Source organism: Raphanus sativus, chromosome 9 (genome assembly GCF_000801105.2).
Source record: "Raphanus sativus cultivar WK10039 chromosome 9, ASM80110v3, whole genome shotgun sequence".
Lineage (NCBI taxonomy): Eukaryota > Viridiplantae > Streptophyta > Magnoliopsida > Brassicales > Brassicaceae > Raphanus > Raphanus sativus.
The window spans coordinates 3,492,509-3,514,080 of NC_079519.1; the positions used below are offsets into that span (position 1 = coordinate 3,492,509).

A 21,572-nucleotide genomic window follows, 5' to 3' on the forward strand; every position below is an offset into this window, starting at 1 on the left:
ATCAAACGGTCATTAGGTTGTTAGAAAGCACAAATATTCCTTATTCAATAAGAGATTGATTAAATCAATTAAAACCAAAACACTAAGTGTTCTTGGATCTCGAAAACCTTATGATCTGAATGATCAATCGGAGCCAATAGAAATCGATCACCCTTTAAACCCATCTTGGTCGATTTCATAAACTATAAATTCTATAAACTGAAATCTGAATTATTTTCTTGATTGCTTGATTGATTGATTTGTTGAAATTTCCTTTCTGCTAAAATGGAAAATTTCATTTTCTGAAAAAATAAAAAGTTTTTTTTTCTGAAAAAAATAGAAAGTTTCCTTTTCTGAAAAAAATAGAAAGTTTTCTTTTATAAAAAATTTCTTTTTCTGAAAAGTTTTCAGCTTATGTTAAATTGCATATTCCATACTGAATCTGAAATAGGAATATTGCTAGAATGCTCACCATTGATCATTGATTGCTTAAAGGGATATTTCATGTTGATTGATTAATACTTGTTAGAAATTTTTGTTTTGGTTGGTGTGAACCATTGATATATTGAGTTATAAAATTTCTAAAAATATTTTCATGTTTGATTGATTATTCGAATGCATGAATTCTAAGAATTGATTGATTGATTGATTGATATGATTCAGATATCAACCTTGGATTATGATACCTTAGAAATTTCTGGAGAAAATTATCTAGGATGGACAATGAATATCTCATATATACTATGGACATAGGGTCTTGGGAAATGTATCATCAAGGATGATCATGGAACCAAGAACGAAATGGCATTAACAGTAATGAGCCATCATCTCATTGAGGAACTGAGAAATCAGTACCGAGATATAGAGAGCCCCCGATGCCTCTGGACAGAATTAATGTCCAGATACACTAAGGTGTTATTACCAAAGATAAGGCATGAGTGGATGAGCCTCAGATTCCGGGACTATGGGTCCGTGGAAGAATATAATTATACCCTGTCCGAAATAGCTCATAACCTGATATTATGTGGTGAAAAGATAACAGATGAGGAATTACTTGAAAAGACATTCTCTACAGCAGATCCAAGAGATCTATTTTTACATCATAGAGAGAAATGTTTCACCACATACAATGATCTGTTCTCATACTTATTACAAAGAGAGTGAATGAATCAAATAAAGAATGAGATGAGTGGTTATGAAACAGATTGTGATGAAAGAGATAATAAATCCGAGGAAGCCACATCCAAAGTGACAGTTGGAGTGGTCGGCTTGACCATAGGCTAAAAGGCCATTTGACATCCTGAAATTTTGCTTTGTTTGTTTGATTTACTTTAAATCTTATTATGTTATATGATTTGGTGTTTTTATGAAAACCTTTATTGGAATTTTATTTATTGAATGATTTTTATTTATCTTAGAATTACAAAGCATAAAAATATCCACGAAAAATAAAAATAAAATTCTCCCAATAAATCTTGTTCTAGAAGGATAGTTAGACCACAGCCAAGGCATTGCCTGAAGGGCATTATATACACCCAATTTTGTGGCCTATTGAGTACTAACAATAAATGGTTTCCATATAGAAACAATGGGAACAAAAGGTTCCTACAAATTATGAAAGAAAAATCGCCTAAGGCCTTATAAGAAAGTGGTCAAGACTATACCTATATACTCTACTGATTAATACTATGCTAAGATCAGTATGATGAGAGGCAAAAGAGCCATGGTAACCAGTTGGTTAACCATACGAAATTACACTTAATGGCATGACCGGACTAGCCATCCGGATCGATCCAAACTTGATGCAAATAATTGAAAGGCACAAAAGAGTTATCACATAGAATCTCACGTTGTGAAACATGTACACAAGGGAAGCTCATGAGGCTTAACTGTCCCAAGTATCATGAAATGGCATAATGGTTTATAGCATGTTCATGAGGGGGAGAATACACACCCGTGTGGTACATGACCATAGTATAAAAACATGAACATGATCCGTGGGACATGGTCTATGACCATGGTAAATTAATACAAAGACAAGCCACGTCCATCATGATAAACCATCCGGTCGAGACCGGGATGGATGGACAGGACGTGGACGCGGTCAACAAAGTTCATACGACCGTACCACGGACGATGAAACCGACGGGTCGAGAACAGAACCATGGACAATCATTTGGCCGATTTCCTATAATACAAAGGCCACGACCTAATGCTTGGGAACACACTGATATACATGTGTAAAGACAATATGCATCAGGCCATATAAGTGAGCATAGATATTCCCATCTCAGATTGAATACGGGTCACGACCAGACATATGAAATCTTAAAGAGATTTAACCACCACATTCATATGTGCTTTCTAAGATAGAAACTGAGATAAGAATTGGGAATATATGTTGGATAGGAGTATGACTTTCTCCCACGAATTTATATGAAACCTTGAGCCAAATATGGGTGATAAGATTAAATGGCCAGGTTCACGGATTGCATGAGTAATCCGACTGTCCAACATCAAAAGTGAGAAAGCTATAAGCTGGATAAAGAGTAAGAGATTGGTATTAACCATCATTGTCTTGGCAAGATCCTCGGACTAGAAATATAATCTAAGACGTCCAAAGAATGTGATCAAATAATGCAAAAGCTAGCAGAACTAGATGCCAGACACATTGACCCGAAAGGAAAGAAAAGAATGACTAAATGTCATACCAGCTTATGCACCACGAAATTTGATGTCCTAAGAGACACAATCAAGTTGCTACAGAGTCTATACAAGATAGACCAAAGTGTTCCATAAGATAAAGGAACCTCGGATAGAAAGAAATGAAAAGGTGCACATAATGATATAAATCCGAGTTCAAAAGGGAACCAGTCCGGACATGGAGATAAGGCTGGCCAGCTAACCATCTAAGGTACCAGACCATGTAGTTTGGGACGCCAAACTGCAAGGAAATAAAGGTCCTAGATAATGAAATCTCAAATCGATTTGGACATGTCTGGAACACAATGGAACCATATATAAGAGTGTTAACACCACTGATGTATTTACATATAAGAGAACTCATAAAAGAAAGTAGCACTTGAGTATAAGATATAATGGAGGATCATAAACCCACGAGAGTACTCACAAAGAATAAAATGGACGTGGGGTTTAAAGTAAAGAAAGATGGACGTATTGGCCATAAAACGCCATCAAGTGATAAAACCAGTGAATGGGTCATGTGAGGAAAGTAAACCGTGAGATAAGGACATGGTCACGTGGTCTAAGACGTGCATGTGCCTATTTACAGCATTTGAACATAGCTGATTACACAAGGTTACTCACAGAGACCGAAAAACAGTTTATAAGGAGATATACTCCTATGTGGTGGATGCTACTACTCAGATTCGAAATTGACAAAGGTCTGGTCATAAGTAAGAGATAAAAACGTAGTAAGCAAGCATATGGATCACTGGATCAAATATTATAAAGGTACCACAAAGATGAGAAAAGAAATTCTCAATGAACAGCATTGTTCCTAAGCTGTTCATGGACTGAATCATTAAGCAGCTGTATAAGTAAAGGATCTGTCTAAGAACAATCCAATTCAGTCCATACATACTTATAAGAAGTACAAAATCCCTTGTGTTTGGAACCAGCCTAAAGAGAGGTTGATACAGTTTATTTCTAGATCTCAAAAGATCAGCTATCATGTAGCAGTCCATAAGCACGCCTAGCAAAGGTCCATACGAACTAAGGACATGGGACTGCATATACAGATATAGCCGTATGAGAGAAGTACCAATCACCATGTGATTGGTCGTGGTCTATGACCCAATGGTCTACGGCAAAGGCTTGATAGCAACACACCAACAACATCTTAGACATCCATCAAAGGTTGTGTGTGTGTATAAACAAGATTGATTCTTAAGACTATGTATATAAGGACTGCAATAACTCATAGCAGAGACCATAGTCGTGGGTATGTGTATGAGATCAACACGCCCTAAGTAAGATATAAGATGGTCACAGCAAAAAGCGAAGAGAACCATTATGGTTCACGCCAAAGACCATACCAAATCAAAGACTATGTCCGGCTTCTTTCCAGCCGAATCATCCATGAGAGATGACTAATTTTGTTAACCCAAAACATGGTATGACTTTTGAGGTATCAACTATCAGTATGGATAGTACATATGGCAAGAAAGATTGATTGCCAAGAATAAGGTCCGATGAGTGTACTTGGTTATAGAACCAAAGTCTAATGAGTATGTAAAACTCATTGTAGTAATGATCACTGATCAAGTCATGATCTAAGACACTCATGAGAAAATTATGGACGTGTATAGACAAGGTCTATGACACAATATGGATCGACCAGTTCAGTACATTTTCGATAGTACTTAAGAGAAATATCTCACTGTCCATAAACGACCAGGTCATACTATAGGACGATCCATAAACACTTATGGATGAGATCCGACCAAGTAAAGTGGTTAGTAGTCTAAGAGACATACGTTTTTGGTCAAGGACCATAATGGTCGAACATATTATAAGTTGGACGACATAAGGCACAGTACGTCCAAGTGTTCTTCTGCGAAATTCTAAGAGAAAGAAACACAGACACTCCAAGCTCACTGAATCAATATTTACAAGTCCTTACACGGACATCTTCAGTGATGCATTCATCAGGGGGAGTAGTGTGTGTTGTACTCTTTTTCCTTCACCAAGGTTTTGTCCCATTGGGTTTTCCTGGTAAGGTTTTAATGAGGCAACATGAAGCACACTATGAACTCTGAAACGGTTATGGCGTCCAAGGGGGAGTGTTATAAACCATTGGATGGACGGACATAACCGAACCGTACCGGACAGTACCGGGCGGACGTACCGGACATACAATACCGAACCGGACCAGACGCATGAGGAAGAAAGGAAGACTTAGACTTTACCATATTTATGTTTTGTATTAGGATAATACTATTTCCATGTATTTCCTATTTCCTATTGGAAATAGGATCTTTCCATTTATCTATTCCTTGTAACATGTATATATATAGATGCCTATTGGCACATCAATAATAAGAAGAAATACAAGTTTTACAACAATATCTATATTTTCTTTTTGATAAATATTATTGGCTGATCAGATTGTCCCGGAAAAAATATGCTTAGTGTTATAGAGTTTATCACAATGTATATAATATATTCTAATAAAATATTTACAACATGAGCACAAACTGACAAATAAATAATCGAGGATCTGGACGGGTTTAGCCGGTGTAGGGAGCATGATGAAATTGATTTCTATTGCAACTCTTGTGAATATCGAATTATCTCCTTTTTGGGGTAAAGTTTAAAGCGATATAGATGGTACACAGTCACTGTAGAAGTTGAGTAACATGAAGTGCCACTAGCAAAAGAGCATCACGTGTCATGCTTGGGCGCATTGTCCTGAATCCTGATCTTTGCTGCTTTTAGGTTCCACCGGGTATAAACCTCCCCTGAGTAATCTTGAGAAAGTTACACGTTTCCTCTACTTAGAACTTAACAATTCATAAAACTCTTAGGAGACATCATCTATATGGAATATATTTATGATTTTCCAGAGCATAAAGTAATAAGTTCAGGTAGAGTTGTAACAAAATTCATCTGTTAGTTGCTGGTGATATTTCTTAGATACACGCAACATCTAACATGGTTAAATAGCACCGTCGCCAGCTTTACCTTTGATTCGTGGCGTATACCTAAATACATTATAGAGACTGTATATTAACGGGAGGGTCGTTAGTTAATTGGCCATTATCTTTTAATTTTTTTTTGGTAAGAATCTTTAACTTTCAGAAGTGTTGAAATTCAAAATCTCTATCTTAGTCAACACAAAGCAGAAAACCTACCATTGCCCAACATGAACAAAAGACAATTTATGTGAGAATATAAAATAATAATCTTGTATTAAGAGGGTTATAACTTATAAGTCCGTCTTTAACTTAGAATCTAATCGAGCCAAATTGCCAGACAAACGCGTTATTTTGAAGCAAAAAAACAAAGACATGATTATTTAGGAACGGCGGGAGACAAACTCTAAAAAGATATCTTTTTACAACGAGATCTTATCCTATGAAAAGTGCAATCAATTTTCTCATATAATGGTATAAATTATATGTGTAGGTAAATGGAATTAATATGGAAACAGAATCAGGTGCAGATAGCACATTATATGGGCCATGATCTTCGAATGGTACAGAGCCAATAAGCCAAGCGAAAAGTTTATGACTAAAGATTGTCAGAGCACATGACTGACGGATAGGTCCAAAACCAACGAAGCATAGATAAAGATCGATGTCATAAGTTTCAGACAGCTATCAGTCTCTTATCCATGCATTATGATCGATCTATGTATATCACCTAACTTTTTATCATCTCTTCCATGTCTTATCCTGAGCCGCTCATTGTCGTCCCACTAAAATTATTGTATATTTGATTTAACGTGTAGTATCTGGCAAAATTAGATCATACCTTAGAAATTTACTACAGAGAAGATCTTGATTCAATCCTGCATTATAAAGAAACTAAATCTCATTTTTCTTACCAAAGTTATATCCATCTTGTTGGCTCAGTCTGCTGAATTTATTTATGCTAGCCATGTTCACACTGAATGATCGTGCTCACACAATTCATATCAAACTCATGTTTCTCTCTCTAGTTAATCCAATTGTTTGTGCATATGCCGCCTAGTGTTTGTTGATTTGAGATAAAAATTTTCGCCAATTTTCATGTTTGGTGTATATGTTGCCCATTGTGTAGTTTCAAGTGTCAAAGTGGTTTTATATATATATGCATCTAAATTAGAGTACATCTAAATTAGTTTGTGGATTTGGATGCAAGATGTATGCACTTATATGAAAAATTAATACATGTTGATAGATTTTTGTTGATGAATTTTTTTTTTTTTTGTAAATCAATCAGAAATAATAAGTGTAATAGGAAGGTTCAAATTTTTTTATTTTGGTTATAAAAGTATTTTTATAATAAGTATTTTACATGCATTAAATACATGGTGTGAGACTTGGGAGTAATATGATCTGGCCAAGTAGCTAAAAATCTTTCATGTTATTCCTAATTTACCTGTATATATATGAAACTTATGCATTTACGTTAGTGAGACCTTGACGTAAATGACAAAAACGAAAAAATTAGTACTTGTAGTTACACGCAAGTTAGAAAGCATTCGTACGTTAATAGAAAACATTATACACCAGTCGAGAAAACGGCCAAATATTCAATTTGCCTTCAGTCAAAGACGAGGAGTGGCGGGCATATAGAATATACCTTTTCTATACTAAACAACAGGTCATTTACAAATTGAACAACATATTCGAAATTAATATCATCCATAGAAATAAACAATGAGACAGCTTATGATTTAATTTCAAACGTACGATAAGGAAGAATACAACAGACTAAATTAAAATAAAATAGAAAACGGCTTCTCTTTAATTATTGTCCAGCCACTCTGTGTCTGTTCAGTTAGCCACTAGCCAGATTCCCCAATTTTATCATGTCCATTGATTTCAATCATATGCCAACAAACTCTTCTAGATTCAAAGGTACGTAGGTCCTTCCATTTCAGCATGTCACACGTTATTTTTGTCAACTTCAGTATACATATCGTACAATTTCCTCCATATTATACAATATCTTGCATACAATTGTCAGACGCATCTATTATCAGTTCACACAATAATATTTCTGGGGTTTTCAGTCAATTATTATATATATTTTATAAATTTTAATATACAATACAATAGCAAAAAAAAACAATAATAATCTGATAGTAGTACACATCAGACTAAATGTTTATAACATATTAGTGCTTTTTACTATAATTTAACCGCCATACCTTTATTTTAATTTTATTTTATTTTTGAAAAATCACTTTATTTTAGAAGTTTGACTAAAAATTTATTAATGATATACCAACAATTTGTGTTCTTAATCTAGGAAAATTGATCTAACATTTATACATATTAATTGATTTTTTTTTCTAAAAAACCTTCGATATAGTTGTATATTGTTATAAATAAATTTTCATAAAACGATTCATAATGATATAGCTAAAACCATCAAATACATTTTTTTTGTTTAGTAGATATAATATTCTTTTTTTACCAATTGGCAGATATAGTTTTCAGTCATAGAATTGTGTATGTACTATTTGAGATTTCCTCATAATCGTTAGTAAAATAATAATCAGTACTTAAATTGGAAAACTTTGTTCATTAGTACTACTGTAGACGATAAAAAAGCCAAATGGGTACGAGTTGCAAAACGAACTTGTTGGTAGTTATTGGATAGTAATTTAAACGTACAGAAAATATAGGGACTAAAACCGAAAAACGCGCGGAGAGAGGGTACGTGCGAAAGAAGGAAGAACGAACCCTAATTAAAGAAAGTAAAGGAGCAGCGGTTACGCAAAATCTGCGGGATGGATCTGTCGATACTGTTTTTGGAACTCCGCGTCGATGTCCCTCGTCAAGATTCTATCTCTTTCTCGCAGATTCCAGATAGTTTCCAGTTTTATAAAGTCCTTAATTTGGGTTCAATTCAGGCAAGGGGGGTTTGGAGAGGGTTTCGTGTTCTTCTTTTTCTTCTTCTTCCATATCTCCAAATTGGGTTTCGCTTTAAATCGGATAAAGTCTAAACCTTTTTCTCGCAGCGATGGAAGATAAACCGCTAGGGATTCTTAGGGTTCATGTGAAGAGAGGGATTAATCTTGCGATTCGCGATTCCTCAAGCAGTGATCCTTATGTTGTCGTCACGTTGGGCAATCAGGTTTGTTCTTTTAATCAGTTTGCGCATTTTTCTTGGTTTGTTTTTTGAATTAAAAGATTGGATTTTTTTTCTATAATTGAAATGTAGGGTTTAGTAACATGGAGGTTTAAGAGTAAATTTTGATTTTTTTTTTGGTGAGAAAGGATTGGCCTTTTTTCGAGTATTGGATGTAGGGTTATAGATTTTGTAGAGGTAGTTATAGGCACATGGAGGAGCCACAATGTGATAGACTGATTCACCACATGTGACGGTTTTGGTGACCACCATGTGAGAAAGATCTCAGTATTGATCTTTGTTTTTGTTGTCTTCTTTGCTAAATAACAAACTACGTTTACTTTTACAGTACATAATTTGGTTGAAGGGTCAATCTACTTTTAACTTATAGCACTTGTTGTTACATGTCTAGTCGATTAATACATAATCTTGTTCAAAGGTCATCTCCCAAATCTAATTAAACTTCATTTTATCACATAATCTTGTTGGAATGTCATTTCTCAAATTCACTAGTTGGGGTAACTAACGGTAATCTAATAGGAAAATGTCATTTGAGTTTTAAGAGAAAAAGGGACATAATGATTGACTTGTCCTAGATGATTGTTTCTATTGCTCTGTGAAACCCTATTTATCATCAATTTTACTATGTAATTATCTGTTTTGTTATTTTTTATCATCTTGTCTTGAACCTTTTTTTTGTGGTTGTTTCTTCAGAAACTGAAGACCCGTGTGATCAGTAGTAACTGTAATCCAGTGTGGAACGAACAGCTGACCCTTTCCATCAAAGATGTGAATGACCCTATCCGTCTGGTAAGCTGTTTTTCACTTACCGTTTACACAAGAATTTTACTTTAAAAAAAAGAATTTTACTTTACAAAGAATTTGTAAAGTAAAAAAAAAAGAATTTTACTTTACATGCAAGCAAGCTGTTTTCTTGGGGGTAGACTCCACTCCAGGGTCTGTTGGCTTATTATTAAGCTTATGTTTATGCAGACGGTGTATGATAAAGACAGATTCTCGGGAGATGACAAAATGGGCGATGCGGAAATAGACATGAAGCCTTTCCTAGAAGCGCATCAGATGGAGTTAGATTTTCAGAAGCTCCCCAATGGTTGTGCAATCAAGAGGATCCGTCCAGGGAGGACCAACTGTTTGGCTGAAGAGAGCAGCATCACCTGGAGCGATGGGAAGATCAAACAAGATATGATTCTTAGACTAAGAAACGTGGAGTGTGGGGAAGTGGAGTTGATGCTTGAGTGGACTGATGGTCCTGGCTGCAAGGGTCTTGGACCCGAAGGTAATGTTAATACCACTCCTCTGTGTTCTATGGTTTGGTTTTTTTTTTCTTTAGTGATTTAAATGTGAGCATTGGTTGTGTTAGGATCCAAGAAGACACCATGGATGCCAACTAAAAGATTGGACTAAGGCTGCAAGAGACCGTGAAGATGTTGTGTTCATGGAAAGACGAGTTTGTCTTTTGTCTCTTTTGATTATTATGACAAAAGGCTCTGCTCTGTGTCTTTAGTTGTACATGTCGAATACTCGAATACAAACCCAAACCTTAATATATATATTTGTATATCTGTTTCTACTATTGAAGAAATAAAAGCAAAGCCTGAATTTCTAGAAGCTCTTACAAGTGTCTCTTTGGCTGTTCTGTGCTAAACATGAGATTAGATTCTTTGCACGTCAAACAAAAAGGTCAACGATGTTAACTTTCCTCCACTGCCAGAGATTCCACAAAGATATGTATTATCAAAGGTGTTCGTGAGAGTAACGCGTTGATGAGAATAATAAACCTTTTTAATTTACTAGAATATTATTCGATATTATTTTTGGGGGTTACTTTCTCGCTCTTTCGTCCATTGATAAGCCAAATGTACAGTGCGTTGAATTTGAACCGGTCATATTTTGAGGAATAAAAAAAGTCGGTGAGTCAAGAGTCTTGTGACATAGATTGTTTGTCCGTTTTAACAAGAGAAACCGAGAAAATTTGTTTGGAGAAAACAGAGGAAGGGGTTGAAGATGGAGGAACTTGCAGGGCTTCTGAGGATCCGAGTGAAGAAAGGGATCAATCTCGCTAGACGTGACTCTCTAAGCAGCGATCCTTTTGTCGTCATAACCATGGGAACACAGGTCTCTTCTCTCTCATCCGATTTGGTCTTCTTGGTTTCTTGATCGGTTTTGATGTTTCTGTCTAGGGTTCTTGAGATATATTTCTGTTATTACTCTCTTCCTAGATGGAAAGATCGAAGAATTCACCTCTAAGAAACATGATAGATTTCAATTTTAATCATCTATGAAAAAAAAAACAATAAATAGCGTTAGTATTTGATTTTTGATAGATTCTAACTGTTACAAGAGAGGAGTATGTTAGGACTTTTTTTTATCTTGCATGGAACTCTAACCAAAGTTCTATAAAACGCTGAATTGCACCAGAAACTGAAGGGTCGTACTGTGGAAAACAACTGCAACCCTGAGTGGAATGAAGAGTTAACACTTGCCCTCAAACATCCCAATGAACATGTGATTCTGGTGAGTAGATTTAATTAATAGGCCATGTCCTTTAGATCCATCTCTAGTTCCAAAGTGTGACATTCGTATAATAGTGTTTATTTGAATGTGTTATGAGTGCAGATTGTGTATGATAAAGATACATTCACATCTCACGACAAGATGGGAGATGCGCAGATCGACATCAAGCCGTTTCTAGAGGTTCATAAACTTGGTTTGCAAGAACTTCCTGATGGGACGGTGATCAAGAGGGTTTTGCCCACCAAAGAAAACTGCTTGTCTGAAGAGAGTAGAATCGTCTACCATAATGGCAAGATCGTGCAGGACATGATTCTTGTCTTGAGGAATGTCGAATGCGGTGAAGTGGAGATTCAGCTTGAGTGGATTGAAATTCCAGGTGGTAGAGGACTCTGAAAACACACAGTTGAAAATGTTTTCATGTTCCTAATATGTGTGTGTATGTGTGTGTTTGTAATAAAAGCCACAGGTTCTGTAATAAAATCACACTTTGTTTTGCGTAGCATATGAATTAGCTCACGCACATCGGATTTCGAAAATATCTGAGCATGTTTGAGGCCTTGTTGGGTCGTGATAGATGACACAAATCTATATTTGCAAGGATCAAGAGAGTTTGACTCACTGGACACAACTGCTTGTCTGAAGACAGCAGAATCATTTTGCAATAATGGCAAGATTCTTCAGGATATGATTCTTGTGTTGAGGAATGTCGAATAGTAAGGTTGATATACATCTCGAATCAGAGATGAAGTAAGCATCTTAAAGGTTCTATGCGTAGTATGAGTGTAATAAAAGTTTTTTTTTATGTAAGCTAAGGCTTACAATAAAAAGCAAAGCAGAGGACTTTTGCTCTGTTTTATAACGAAAATATTTTTATTTAAAACTTTTAACCGAAACCGTTTGATTTCCCGCGAGTTTATAAAAGAGAATATGCGGTTGTTATGCTTATGCAGATGAAGAAAAATCTAATAAGCTTGGAAGTTTGCTTGAGGATATTTTTATTTGCTAAACATGTAAAATCTGGAGAGATATGCAAACGTAAGGTTATGGTTTCATCTACTTACAAATCTTATCCATCTCCAAATCTCATATTTGAAAATCACTTCTAAGGGAAAAAAGCACAGATAGATACAAACAAGATTGCAAATTAAAATATAAGCTGTGAATTATATTCGCAGATACTTGTTTTGTATTTTCTTTGGATCTCTGCCTTCAAGTCTGGAACTTGAAGAAAAACTCTGTTTCTAATTAGCTATGGCATCGACTTCAACTTCATCTTTAGTGTCCTCAAAAACTATAATCTCTCTGTTTCTATCCTCACCAAGAACAGTCAAAAGCAGTTTCTTGTCATTCGCACCAGCTTCTCCTTCCTCTAAACCCCTCAGGACAAGATCCTCAAACGCCACTAAGATTGATGAAGTAACCAATAACAGTCTTGATGAGGACATGAACCAGATACGAAGGTTACAGAACGGTTCCGACGTGAGAGGAGTCGCATTGGAAGGCGAGAAAGGCCGGACGGTTACTTTAACCCCTGCAGCGGTTGAAGCAATCGCAGAGAGCTTCGGAGAATGGGTTGCAGCAACGGAGAGTAATGTAAACGGGGTTATTAGGGTTTCTCTCGGACGGGATCCACGTGTTTCCGGTGGGAAGTTAAGCACGGCTGTGTTCGCTGGACTAGCTCGTGCAGGATGCTTAGCTTTTGACATGGGTTTAGCTACTACTCCTGCTTGCTTCATGAGCACGTTACTCTCTCCTTTCGAATATGACGCTTCAATAATGGTAACGGCTTTCAAGAGCTCTTGTATAGTCATTTTCCCACTCAAAACCTACTGACTAGATTAGATATTTGCTAGGAACACAAACTTGAATCAAATTCAGAAAAGCAAAAAAAAAAAAAATAGAGAAATTTGACTGACAAAATTTCTTATATTGATTGTGTGCAATTTTTTAAACTCGTATTTATAAACAAGACTCAATATTATATTTAAAATCTTACTAATTTACTCCAGATAGTCCAGTCAAATAAATATGGTATAATGTGACTTTTTATTGGTGCAATGAAATTTAAGTTACTTCTAGAATCAACAGTATTGTTTGAGAAGTGTTGTTCTGATACGTTTAGTCGTTGTTGTGGTTTTGAAGATGACGGCGTCTCATTTACCGTATACAAGAAACGGTCTCAAGTTCTTTACCAAGAGAGGAGGATTAACATCTCCTGAAGTGGAGAAGATATGTGATTTAGCAGCAAGAAAGTACGCAAATAGACAGACTAAAGTCTCTACATTGATCAGAACTCGACCAGAACAAGTAGATTTCATGAGCGCTTACTCTAAGCACCTTAGAGAAATCATTAAAGAGAGAATCAATCACCCTGAACACTACGACACTCCTCTCAAAGGATTTCAGGCAAGTGTCTAGCTTCATAATCTCTCTTTCTCTGTCTTTGGTGTTTCTAACGTTTTTTGGTTGGTGTATGTTAGATAGTAGTGAATGCTGGTAATGGGTCAGGAGGGTTCTTTACGTGGGATGTTCTAGATAAGTTGGGAGCTGATACATTCGGTTCGCTCTATCTTAACCCGGACGGTATGTTCCCCAATCACATTCCAAATCCGGAAGACAAAACCGCAATGTCACGCACCCGAGCCGCGGTTCTTGAGAACTCAGCGGATCTTGGGGTTGTGTTTGACACGGATGTTGATAGGAGCGGAGTTGTGGATAACAGAGGGAATCCTATCAACGGTGATAAGCTCATTGCGCTTATGTCAGCTATTGTGCTTAAAGAACATCCAGGTGGGTTTACACTTTTGTTAATCCTTATTTGATTCGTTTATGTGAGTTATAGTTCTGTTTTTAAAATGTGGCTATAGGAAGTACAATAGTGACCGACGCAAGAACGAGTATGGGGCTAACTAGGTTTATAACGGAGAGAGGAGGGAGACATTGTTTGTACAGAGTAGGGTATAGAAACGTGATTGACAAGGGAGTTGAGCTGAACAAAGATGGCATCGAGACTCATCTCATGATGGAAACTTCAGGACATGGTGCTGTTAAAGAGAATCACTTCTTAGATGATGGTTAGTTATTCTACTACTCTTCAATTTATTTAGGCCATAGATGGTTATTTACATATGCGTTTCCACGTGAATAAAAACAAACATTCATGGCCTAAATTCCTCTTTTATTCCTATTGGTTTATTAGTTATATATGATCATCATGATCTTCTTATTTTCTTCTTTTTTATACTCTGTGATACATTGTAGGTGCATACATGGTTGTGAAAATTATTATTGAAATGGTGAGAATGAGACTGGCGGGATCAAAGGAAGGTATCGGTAGCCTGATAGAAGATCTCGAAGAGCCATTAGAATCGGCTGAGCTGCGGATGAATATTTTGTCGGAGCCAAGAGATGCTAAAGCAAAAGGCATTGAAGCCATTGAGACATTCAGGCAATACATTGAGGTATGATATAGCTATATTTGATATCCAATTGGTTATGTCCGTAGCTTTAGACTTGTGGAACAAAAAAAAAACGGTTACTAGGAAGGAAAACTAGAAGGATGGGAATTGGATTCTTGTGGAGAATGTTGGGTTAGTGAAGGTTGCTTGGTAGACTCAAATGATCATCCATCTGCCATTGATGCTCACATGTACAGGTAATTTACTTTCACAGATTATGTAATGAATAAATCCAGAATTCTATTTATTTATTAAATAAAAAATGCAGGGCAAAAGTGATGGACAAAAAGAGTGGGGAAGAGTATGGATGGGTACACATGAGGCAGAGCATTCACAATCCTAACATTGCTCTTAATATGCAATCAGTGCTTCCTGGTGGATGTCTCTCCATGACAAGTCTTTTTAGAGACCGGTAACTTTTGAAATTTTGGACTTCATGCTGAAATTTTTTTTGTGACAACGTGAAGTCTGTTTTCATGTGTGTTGATTTAGGTTTCTGGAAGCTAGTGGGATAGCTAGATTCCTCGACATAAGTGATATCGACGATTATATCGGAAGTCAATCCTGAAGGCTCTTTAATCAAATTGCAAATGCTGTCACTAAACGACAGTGTGAAAGGCTACGTTTTTTCCGATAAAAAGAAAAAAAATTCATGTGCTATGTTTTGTATTCTTTTTGGGGACACTTAGCTAGCCATTAACCAAAAACGTCCGCCATTTCATTACATGATCATCAGTAACGTATAGTGATGGGTAGATGTGATTATAAATGAATGTGTAATATACGTGGATATAATTGATGAACGATAATAATATCTATGGAAAGTATTAATTGGGATGAAAGTTCTGGTTCCTTTTAGTTTAGTTAGGATTTAAGTACTTGGTTCAAATTTATGGTTCCCCTAAATAAAATATTGTAGTATGTGTTTCTATTGGTTATAAAGAAAACCTGATCTTTGATTTTGTAATATTTCTCTGCCCATGCTTTCAGTTGAAAACTCATTATGCAAAAAAAAAAAACAGTTGCGGCATCACCAAGTTGCTGTATTGAAAGTCCTTTTCCATAACATGTATATTGAACCTACTTCATTCTCTCTCTTTTTCTGTTTTATCTTTTCTTTTGTGAAATATTTTGATGAAACCCTTTCAATGGTGGTGTCAATAGTTCTTTTAACCTATTGGCCTGCTTCTTGTCTTCATGAAAGCAAGGTAGAAAATAATTCGTTAACCCAAACGTATACATTATTAGCAAACATAAGTACATAACACACTTATAGTCTTATTATATATTTCTAGCTGCATCATCGTAGCTAGTACACGTCGCTTCTCAAAGTTACCACGTCCGACGTAAAACGATTTCAGTATACACTTATTCACGCACATAATATCACGGCACACTCTCATCACTTATAATCTCTTACAAACTGGGACACGGCTCCTTAGTCCTTATTGAATTTTAAATAGAATACAGAACTTAAGGCACACACACATTTTATTCCTCGGACAAGAGATATTCGTCGATCTCTTTGGACATTTCGACACCAAACTGGAGGAGAGTCTCGGGATGAGCAACCTCGTCGCTGATTTTCTCGTACTCAAGGTGCCAGTGCACAATGCTCCCTGTCCCACCATGCTTAGGGGTCACCTGGATCGTGGCCAAGAAGCTTTTGTACTCTTTCATTAGATCACCTTCTATAACCCTTAACGTTAACAGGTTCTTCTCGGGATCCACAGCTTCGATCCTCTCCTTTGCCACCTTTGCCTCTCCATCTGCAACAGTTGTTAGTATAGTTACTGTTTAAGTTTGAGAGTCGACACATATAGTAAGTGAAACCTAAGATCGAATTACACTAGTGTTGATGAATAAAGTCCCACATCGGTAGTTGGAGAAATAATTATATAATATATAAAGGGTTAGGGCCAATCCACTAATTGCCAGTTGGTTTTAAGTTGGAAGCCCATAATTAACCCGAATCTAATATGGTATCAGAGCGGTCGATCCTTGTGGATCAAAGTTAAATTAAAAAGAGCCACCCGATCTTGGGCCACTCCGTGGATAGTATTCCCACAGTTGTCCACGTATGTGCGTGAGGGGGAGTGTTGATGAATAAAGTCCCACATCGGTAGTTGGAGAAATAATTATATAATATATAAAGGGTTAGGGCCAATCCACTAATTGCCAATTGGTTTTAAGTTGGAATCCTATAATTAACCCGAATCTAATAACTAGAGTAGTCTCTAGTTAATCATTTAAGTAAAAGTGTATATAATAACGTTAGCTTGCCATGAAAGTAGTTCCAGAAGATGATAGAACCGGGTTTGCCCCAATCTCCTTCGTGCAATTCGCAGCCCTGAATGTTTGCTGGAGATGCTTTGGAAACGTGGTGTGGTTTCGCGGTGAACATGTGATGGAACTTCTCCGCGGAAGCTTTGATCTCCACGTATGCCTCAAGCTTACCCAACAATCTAGACGTCTCTGTTGTCTTCACCTCCTCTTCCGCCGGTTTACTTGTAGCATCAACCTTTTCAGGAGGTGCCACCGTCACCTTGATCTCCGCTGCTTCGGCACTTGTAGCCTCCACCGTCTTAGTTGGTGCCACGGTCACTGGCGTCTCCTGCTTTTCCTCCATTTTCTTGGCAATTTCAGGAGCAGCCTCCGCCATTCTATCGCTTGCTGATTTGGTTAGAAAATTAGAGGTTTTATGAGAGTGTGATATTCTTATTACGAGTGAGTTCTCTTTGGAATTCTTGTATCCCTTTATATAGAGGAACTAGGTGTTTTCCTGCACCATGTGCAGTAAAATTGTTTTCAAAATTTAATTTATATTTAAAATAAGGTTTATTAAATATTATAGATTTTATTATTTTTACCGATATTTAAATATGGATTTTATTTATTTAAATATTAAATTAAGATAAAATGATTTTTATTTAAAAATATATTGTATAATTATCAAAAATTTGAACTAACAATATTTATAGAATCTGTAGATATATAAGAATCTAATGATTTTACGATTAGAAATCAAATTTTTTTTAAAATTGTAGCAATTTTTTAAAGATTTAGTAATACAAATTTTATAATTATAGAAAATCAAATATAATATAGTTTCGAAATTTTAATGTTATATATGAATATTTTTATTTTATAGATGATGTTTGTGATATTACCATATTTAAAGAAGTTTACCAGAAATAAATATCAATATGAAATGTAATATGAGTTATTACCATATTCCAAAAAGTTTACCAAAAATATAAATCAACATTAAATGAAATAATCCATGTCATCAATTTTAGTAGCCATGTCATATTTTTTTTGTGAAACTGATTGTAGAAGGTTTATTAAATATTATAGATTTTATTATTTTTACTGATATTTAAATATAGATTTTATTTATTTAAATATTAAATTAAGATAAATGATTTTTTATTTAAAAATATATTGTATAATTATTAAAAATTTGAACTAACAATATTTATAGAATCTATAGATATATAAGAATCTAATGATTTTACGATTAGAAATCAAATTTTTTTAAAATTGTAGCATTTTTAAAGATTTAGTAATACAAATTGTATAATTATAGAAAATAAAATAAAATATAATTTCGAAATTTTAATGTTATATATGAATATATTTATTTTATAGATGATGTATGTGATATTATCATATTTAAAGAAGTTTACCAAAAATAAATATCAATATTAAATGTAAGGTATGAGTTATTACCATATTCTAAAAAGTTTACCAAAAATATAAATCAACATTAAATGAAATAATCCATGTCATATTTTTCGGAAGCCAAATCATCAATTTTAGTAGCCATATCATATTTTTTTTTTGTGAAACTGATTGTAAAGAGGCTATGTGGCAAAATCACTTCTCAAATATATTTTAGGGGATTAATCTCCTATATATTAAAGAAGAAGCATTTTTAAGAATTTCCTAATTTGGATTTGGCTTAGTGCTGACGTGTATTCATGACAAGCTTCTATTACCCGTGTCATGTCGAGAAGCGTTGTCCAAAAACATTCACACCTAATGAAATCGTCACTTTCCTTAAACTTCTCTTGGGTGAAAATGCATAGCATGCGCACCACTTGTGATCTTTTGTGAGTTAGGGAGTGATTGGAGAAAGCTGTGAGTGCTGCAGACAGCTTTAATTCACTCCACAGCACTAAACTAAAAGCAATCAAGCTTTGGTTAATTTTGCAAAGCTTACAGCCGCGTCTACTTTTTATTATACTCCCTCCGTTTCATATTATTTGTCGTTCTAAGTCTTTGCGCAAAGATTAAGAAAACATTTAATTTTACATATTTCCAAAATAAAAATACTATTACCAATACACATCGACCAATATAAAAATAGAATAGAGAATATTTTCAATAAATTTTGCATTGAAAACCGAAAACGACACTTATTTTGAAACAAAAATTTTGCTCTAAAACGACATATAATTTGAAACGGAGGGAGTATATTGGAGCTGTGGAGAGCTGATTTTCTAGAGCACTCTTTCAACTGCTTTGGAAAATAATTTTTCTATTTTCTATGAGACATGCACGTCTCTTTTCTTCTATTGTAATATATTTCACTAACATAAATATAATAATATATCTTTTACAAATACAATCCACAAAAATGTTACAAATATTATAAAATATATATATGTTACAAATACTATTAAGAATACGTATACATATACAGTATATGGTACATAACTAAAAAAGTTTCATATACATATATAAATAAAAATTACATATATTAATTTACATCATAATCATTTTGTAATTTCTACAACAATTAATTAACTGCTAAATTTAATTTTAATTTTAAAATATTATTATTTTAATGTTAATGTTAATATTAATATAATAAATTGTAATTTAGTATAAATGTATTTTTTGTCAAGAGTATAAATATATAATGTTAACCAATCATACTTTCTTTAAAAAATCTATAGCTAAAATCTTACAGCTACAGCACAAAATCCTACAGCATAAATGCTACAGAAAAAATATAAATCTACAGCTGCAACCACTCAGACTCTTAGTTTATCTATAGGACATCGAACTTCGTGTCTCAACATCCAATTCATTCCATCTTCATCGCCGTTCCTCTGTTCCATCTCCACCGTCGTTCTTCTGATCTCTCCACCGCTGTTGAGATACTGGTGGAATCACTGTCGAAATCATTCCATCTCCACCGCTGCTCCTTTGTCCCTCTCCAGATCCGCTCAACTACCATCTCCGCCGCTGTTGCTCTGCCTTCTCCAGTACCTTTTACCTTGTCTTCTCTAACCTTGCTCTTTCCAAGCTTAAGATGTCTTCTCCAAGATTCTCACCTTCGTACAAACTAAAAACAAAATTAAACAAGAAAATAACATTTAAAGAACAAATGATAAATGGTAAAGATTAAGATAGGCAATGGTGAGATGGAGAGAGAAGCGATGAAGATTGTTAGATTCAAAAGAGATTGTTAGATTGAAAAGAAGATGAAGTCAAAGAGAAAAAAACAAAAAAAAACAAAAATATCTGTCGGCAGAGGAGAGAGAGAGAGAGAGAGAGAGAGAGAGAGAGAGAGAGAGAGAGAGAGAGAGAGAGAGAGAGAGAGAGAGAGAGAGAGAGAGAGAGAGAGAGAGAGAGAGAGAGAGAGAGAGAGAGAGAGAGAGAGAGATTTAAAAAATAAAATAAATCTGTACCCTTAGATTAAGTTTATCCAATGGCTCAAAGGGTTATCCTCACTTATACTTCTGATTGGTCAGCAAATTTTTTTTTTTTTAATTATTTTTCATGTAGTTTATATATTTAGTATATTTAATAGTTGTAATTTATTTTGTGGAGTATAAATTTAGTTTAGCATTTTAAATGTAGTTTATATGTTTAGTATATTTAGTAGTTGTGTTTTATTTTGTGGTTTATATGGATATAGCTGACTAAAATAATTTTATCTTGCTTTTTTTTTGTTTTTCTTTTTTACTTGTCTTTTATAATTTGATTAATTTTTTGTTTGTGATTTTGTAAGATGTTTTATTCGAACATTATATTTTGTAGTTTTATTTAAATTTAAGTTTTAAATTTTAAAAATTGGTTACAAATTTTAGAAAATATTAGATTAATATTTTGATTATGATTTGAATGTAGAGTTTTATGGTTTGAAGTGTAATGTTAAGGGTTAGTTTTAAGATTTTGAGATTAAATTTGAAACTAAATAATTTTGAGTTTTAATTTAAGACTTGGAACTAAAGTATGATCAATAGGGGTGTTGAATAAAGTATGTTAGTGTTTATATTTAAAATTTATAGTATAGAGTTTATGTATGGAGTTTAGTGTCTAGATGTATGTTTAGGGTATAGAATTTGATTAAATATTTAAGGTTTATGTTTTGGAAGTTATAGATTAAGATTAAAAGGAATATATTTGAGTTTCTGTTTAAGAATTCGTGTTATAGTATGAAAAGATTAGAACTTTAAGATTTATGTTAAGAGTTTAGAGTTTTAAAACATGTTTAGAGTTTAAAGTTTCAAAGATTATAAATTAATTTTTCATAGCATTTTTCAAAAAAAAAAGCTATCATAATGTGCTATCTAAAAAAAGAAAAAGTTATGTATTGGCGTTTGTGTAATTCTTACCTAAGTATGGCGGTATTAGTGAGTTTTCCTTCCCGCTCATTAATTTTTCCACAATAGCACTAATAAACTGCCATTAATGTTAACCAATTTTTGTTCTGTTTTTTCATAACACTTACGAAAACCGTGCTATCATATTCTGCTATTAATACCACTTTTTGTA

General features: G+C 34.5%; 4 protein-coding genes across 4 annotated transcripts; 3 read left to right on the top strand and 1 right to left on the bottom strand.

Annotated features, from left to right (window-relative positions):
* The first annotated feature begins 8,311 nt into the window (after positions 1-8,311).
* LOC108825958 (protein C2-DOMAIN ABA-RELATED 9) lies at positions 8,312-10,419 on the top strand. Its single transcript, XM_018599324.2, has 4 exons — positions 8,312-8,793; positions 9,502-9,597; positions 9,781-10,084; positions 10,169-10,419. Exons 1-4 carry the CDS (start codon positions 8,680-8,682, stop codon positions 10,210-10,212), a joined length of 558 nt encoding a protein of 185 aa, XP_018454826.1. The 5' UTR covers positions 8,312-8,679; the 3' UTR covers positions 10,213-10,419.
* Positions 10,420-10,652: 233 nt separating this feature from the next.
* Positions 10,653-11,824, top strand: LOC108824105 (protein C2-DOMAIN ABA-RELATED 7). The gene is made up of 3 exons (XM_018597464.2): positions 10,653-10,923; positions 11,227-11,322; positions 11,425-11,824. Exons 1-3 carry the CDS (start codon positions 10,813-10,815, stop codon positions 11,713-11,715), a joined length of 498 nt encoding a protein of 165 aa, XP_018452966.1. The 5' UTR covers positions 10,653-10,812; the 3' UTR covers positions 11,716-11,824.
* A 598-nt stretch (positions 11,825-12,422) lies between these two features.
* LOC108823803 (uncharacterized) lies at positions 12,423-15,623 on the top strand. The gene is made up of 8 exons (XM_056993450.1): positions 12,423-13,101; positions 13,465-13,732; positions 13,807-14,112; positions 14,190-14,396; positions 14,584-14,783; positions 14,865-14,977; positions 15,049-15,192; positions 15,273-15,623. Exons 1-8 carry the CDS (start codon positions 12,574-12,576, stop codon positions 15,346-15,348), a joined length of 1,842 nt encoding a protein of 613 aa, XP_056849430.1. The 5' UTR covers positions 12,423-12,573; the 3' UTR covers positions 15,349-15,623.
* A 370-nt stretch (positions 15,624-15,993) lies between these two features.
* Positions 15,994-17,512, bottom strand: LOC108826288 (MLP-like protein 43). Its single transcript, XM_018599673.2, has 2 exons — positions 17,064-17,512; positions 15,994-16,549 (listed from the first exon to the last, which is right to left on the bottom strand). Exons 1-2 carry the CDS (start codon positions 17,440-17,442, stop codon positions 16,272-16,274), a joined length of 657 nt encoding a protein of 218 aa, XP_018455175.1. The 5' UTR covers positions 17,443-17,512; the 3' UTR covers positions 15,994-16,271.
* Between the last annotated feature and the right edge of the window lie 4,060 nt (positions 17,513-21,572).

What these genes read in the sequence shown, in the direction of transcription:
- LOC108825958 (XM_018599324.2), top strand. Translation starts at nt 8,680, where the DNA reads ATGGAAGATAAACCGCTAGGGATTCTTAGGGTTCATGTGAAGAGAGGG. An exon ending in TGAATGACCCTATCCGTCTG is followed by an intron (nt 9,598 to 9,780) that starts GTAAGCTGTTTT and finishes ATGTTTATGCAG; the next exon opens with ACGGTGTATGATAAAGACAG. An exon ending in CAAGGGTCTTGGACCCGAAG is followed by an intron (nt 10,085 to 10,168) that starts GTAATGTTAATA and finishes TGGTTGTGTTAG; the next exon opens with GATCCAAGAAGACACCATGG.
- LOC108824105 (XM_018597464.2), top strand. Translation starts at nt 10,813, where the DNA reads ATGGAGGAACTTGCAGGGCTTCTGAGGATCCGAGTGAAGAAAGGGATC. An exon ending in TCATAACCATGGGAACACAG is followed by an intron (nt 10,924 to 11,226) that starts GTCTCTTCTCTC and finishes GAATTGCACCAG; the next exon opens with AAACTGAAGGGTCGTACTGT. An exon ending in CCAATGAACATGTGATTCTG is followed by an intron (nt 11,323 to 11,424) that starts GTGAGTAGATTT and finishes TTATGAGTGCAG; the next exon opens with ATTGTGTATGATAAAGATAC.
- LOC108823803 (XM_056993450.1), top strand. Translation starts at nt 12,574, where the DNA reads ATGGCATCGACTTCAACTTCATCTTTAGTGTCCTCAAAAACTATAATC. An exon ending in CATTCAGGCAATACATTGAG is followed by an intron (nt 14,784 to 14,864) that starts GTATGATATAGC and finishes AACGGTTACTAG; the next exon opens with GAAGGAAAACTAGAAGGATG. An exon ending in ATTGATGCTCACATGTACAG is followed by an intron (nt 14,978 to 15,048) that starts GTAATTTACTTT and finishes TAAAAAATGCAG; the next exon opens with GGCAAAAGTGATGGACAAAA.
- LOC108826288 (XM_018599673.2), bottom strand. Translation starts at nt 17,442, where the DNA reads ATGGCGGAGGCTGCTCCTGAAATTGCCAAGAAAATGGAGGAAAAGCAG. An exon ending in CTTCTGGAACTACTTTCATG is followed by an intron (nt 16,550 to 17,063) that starts GCAAGCTAACGT and finishes CAACTGTTGCAG; the next exon opens with ATGGAGAGGCAAAGGTGGCA.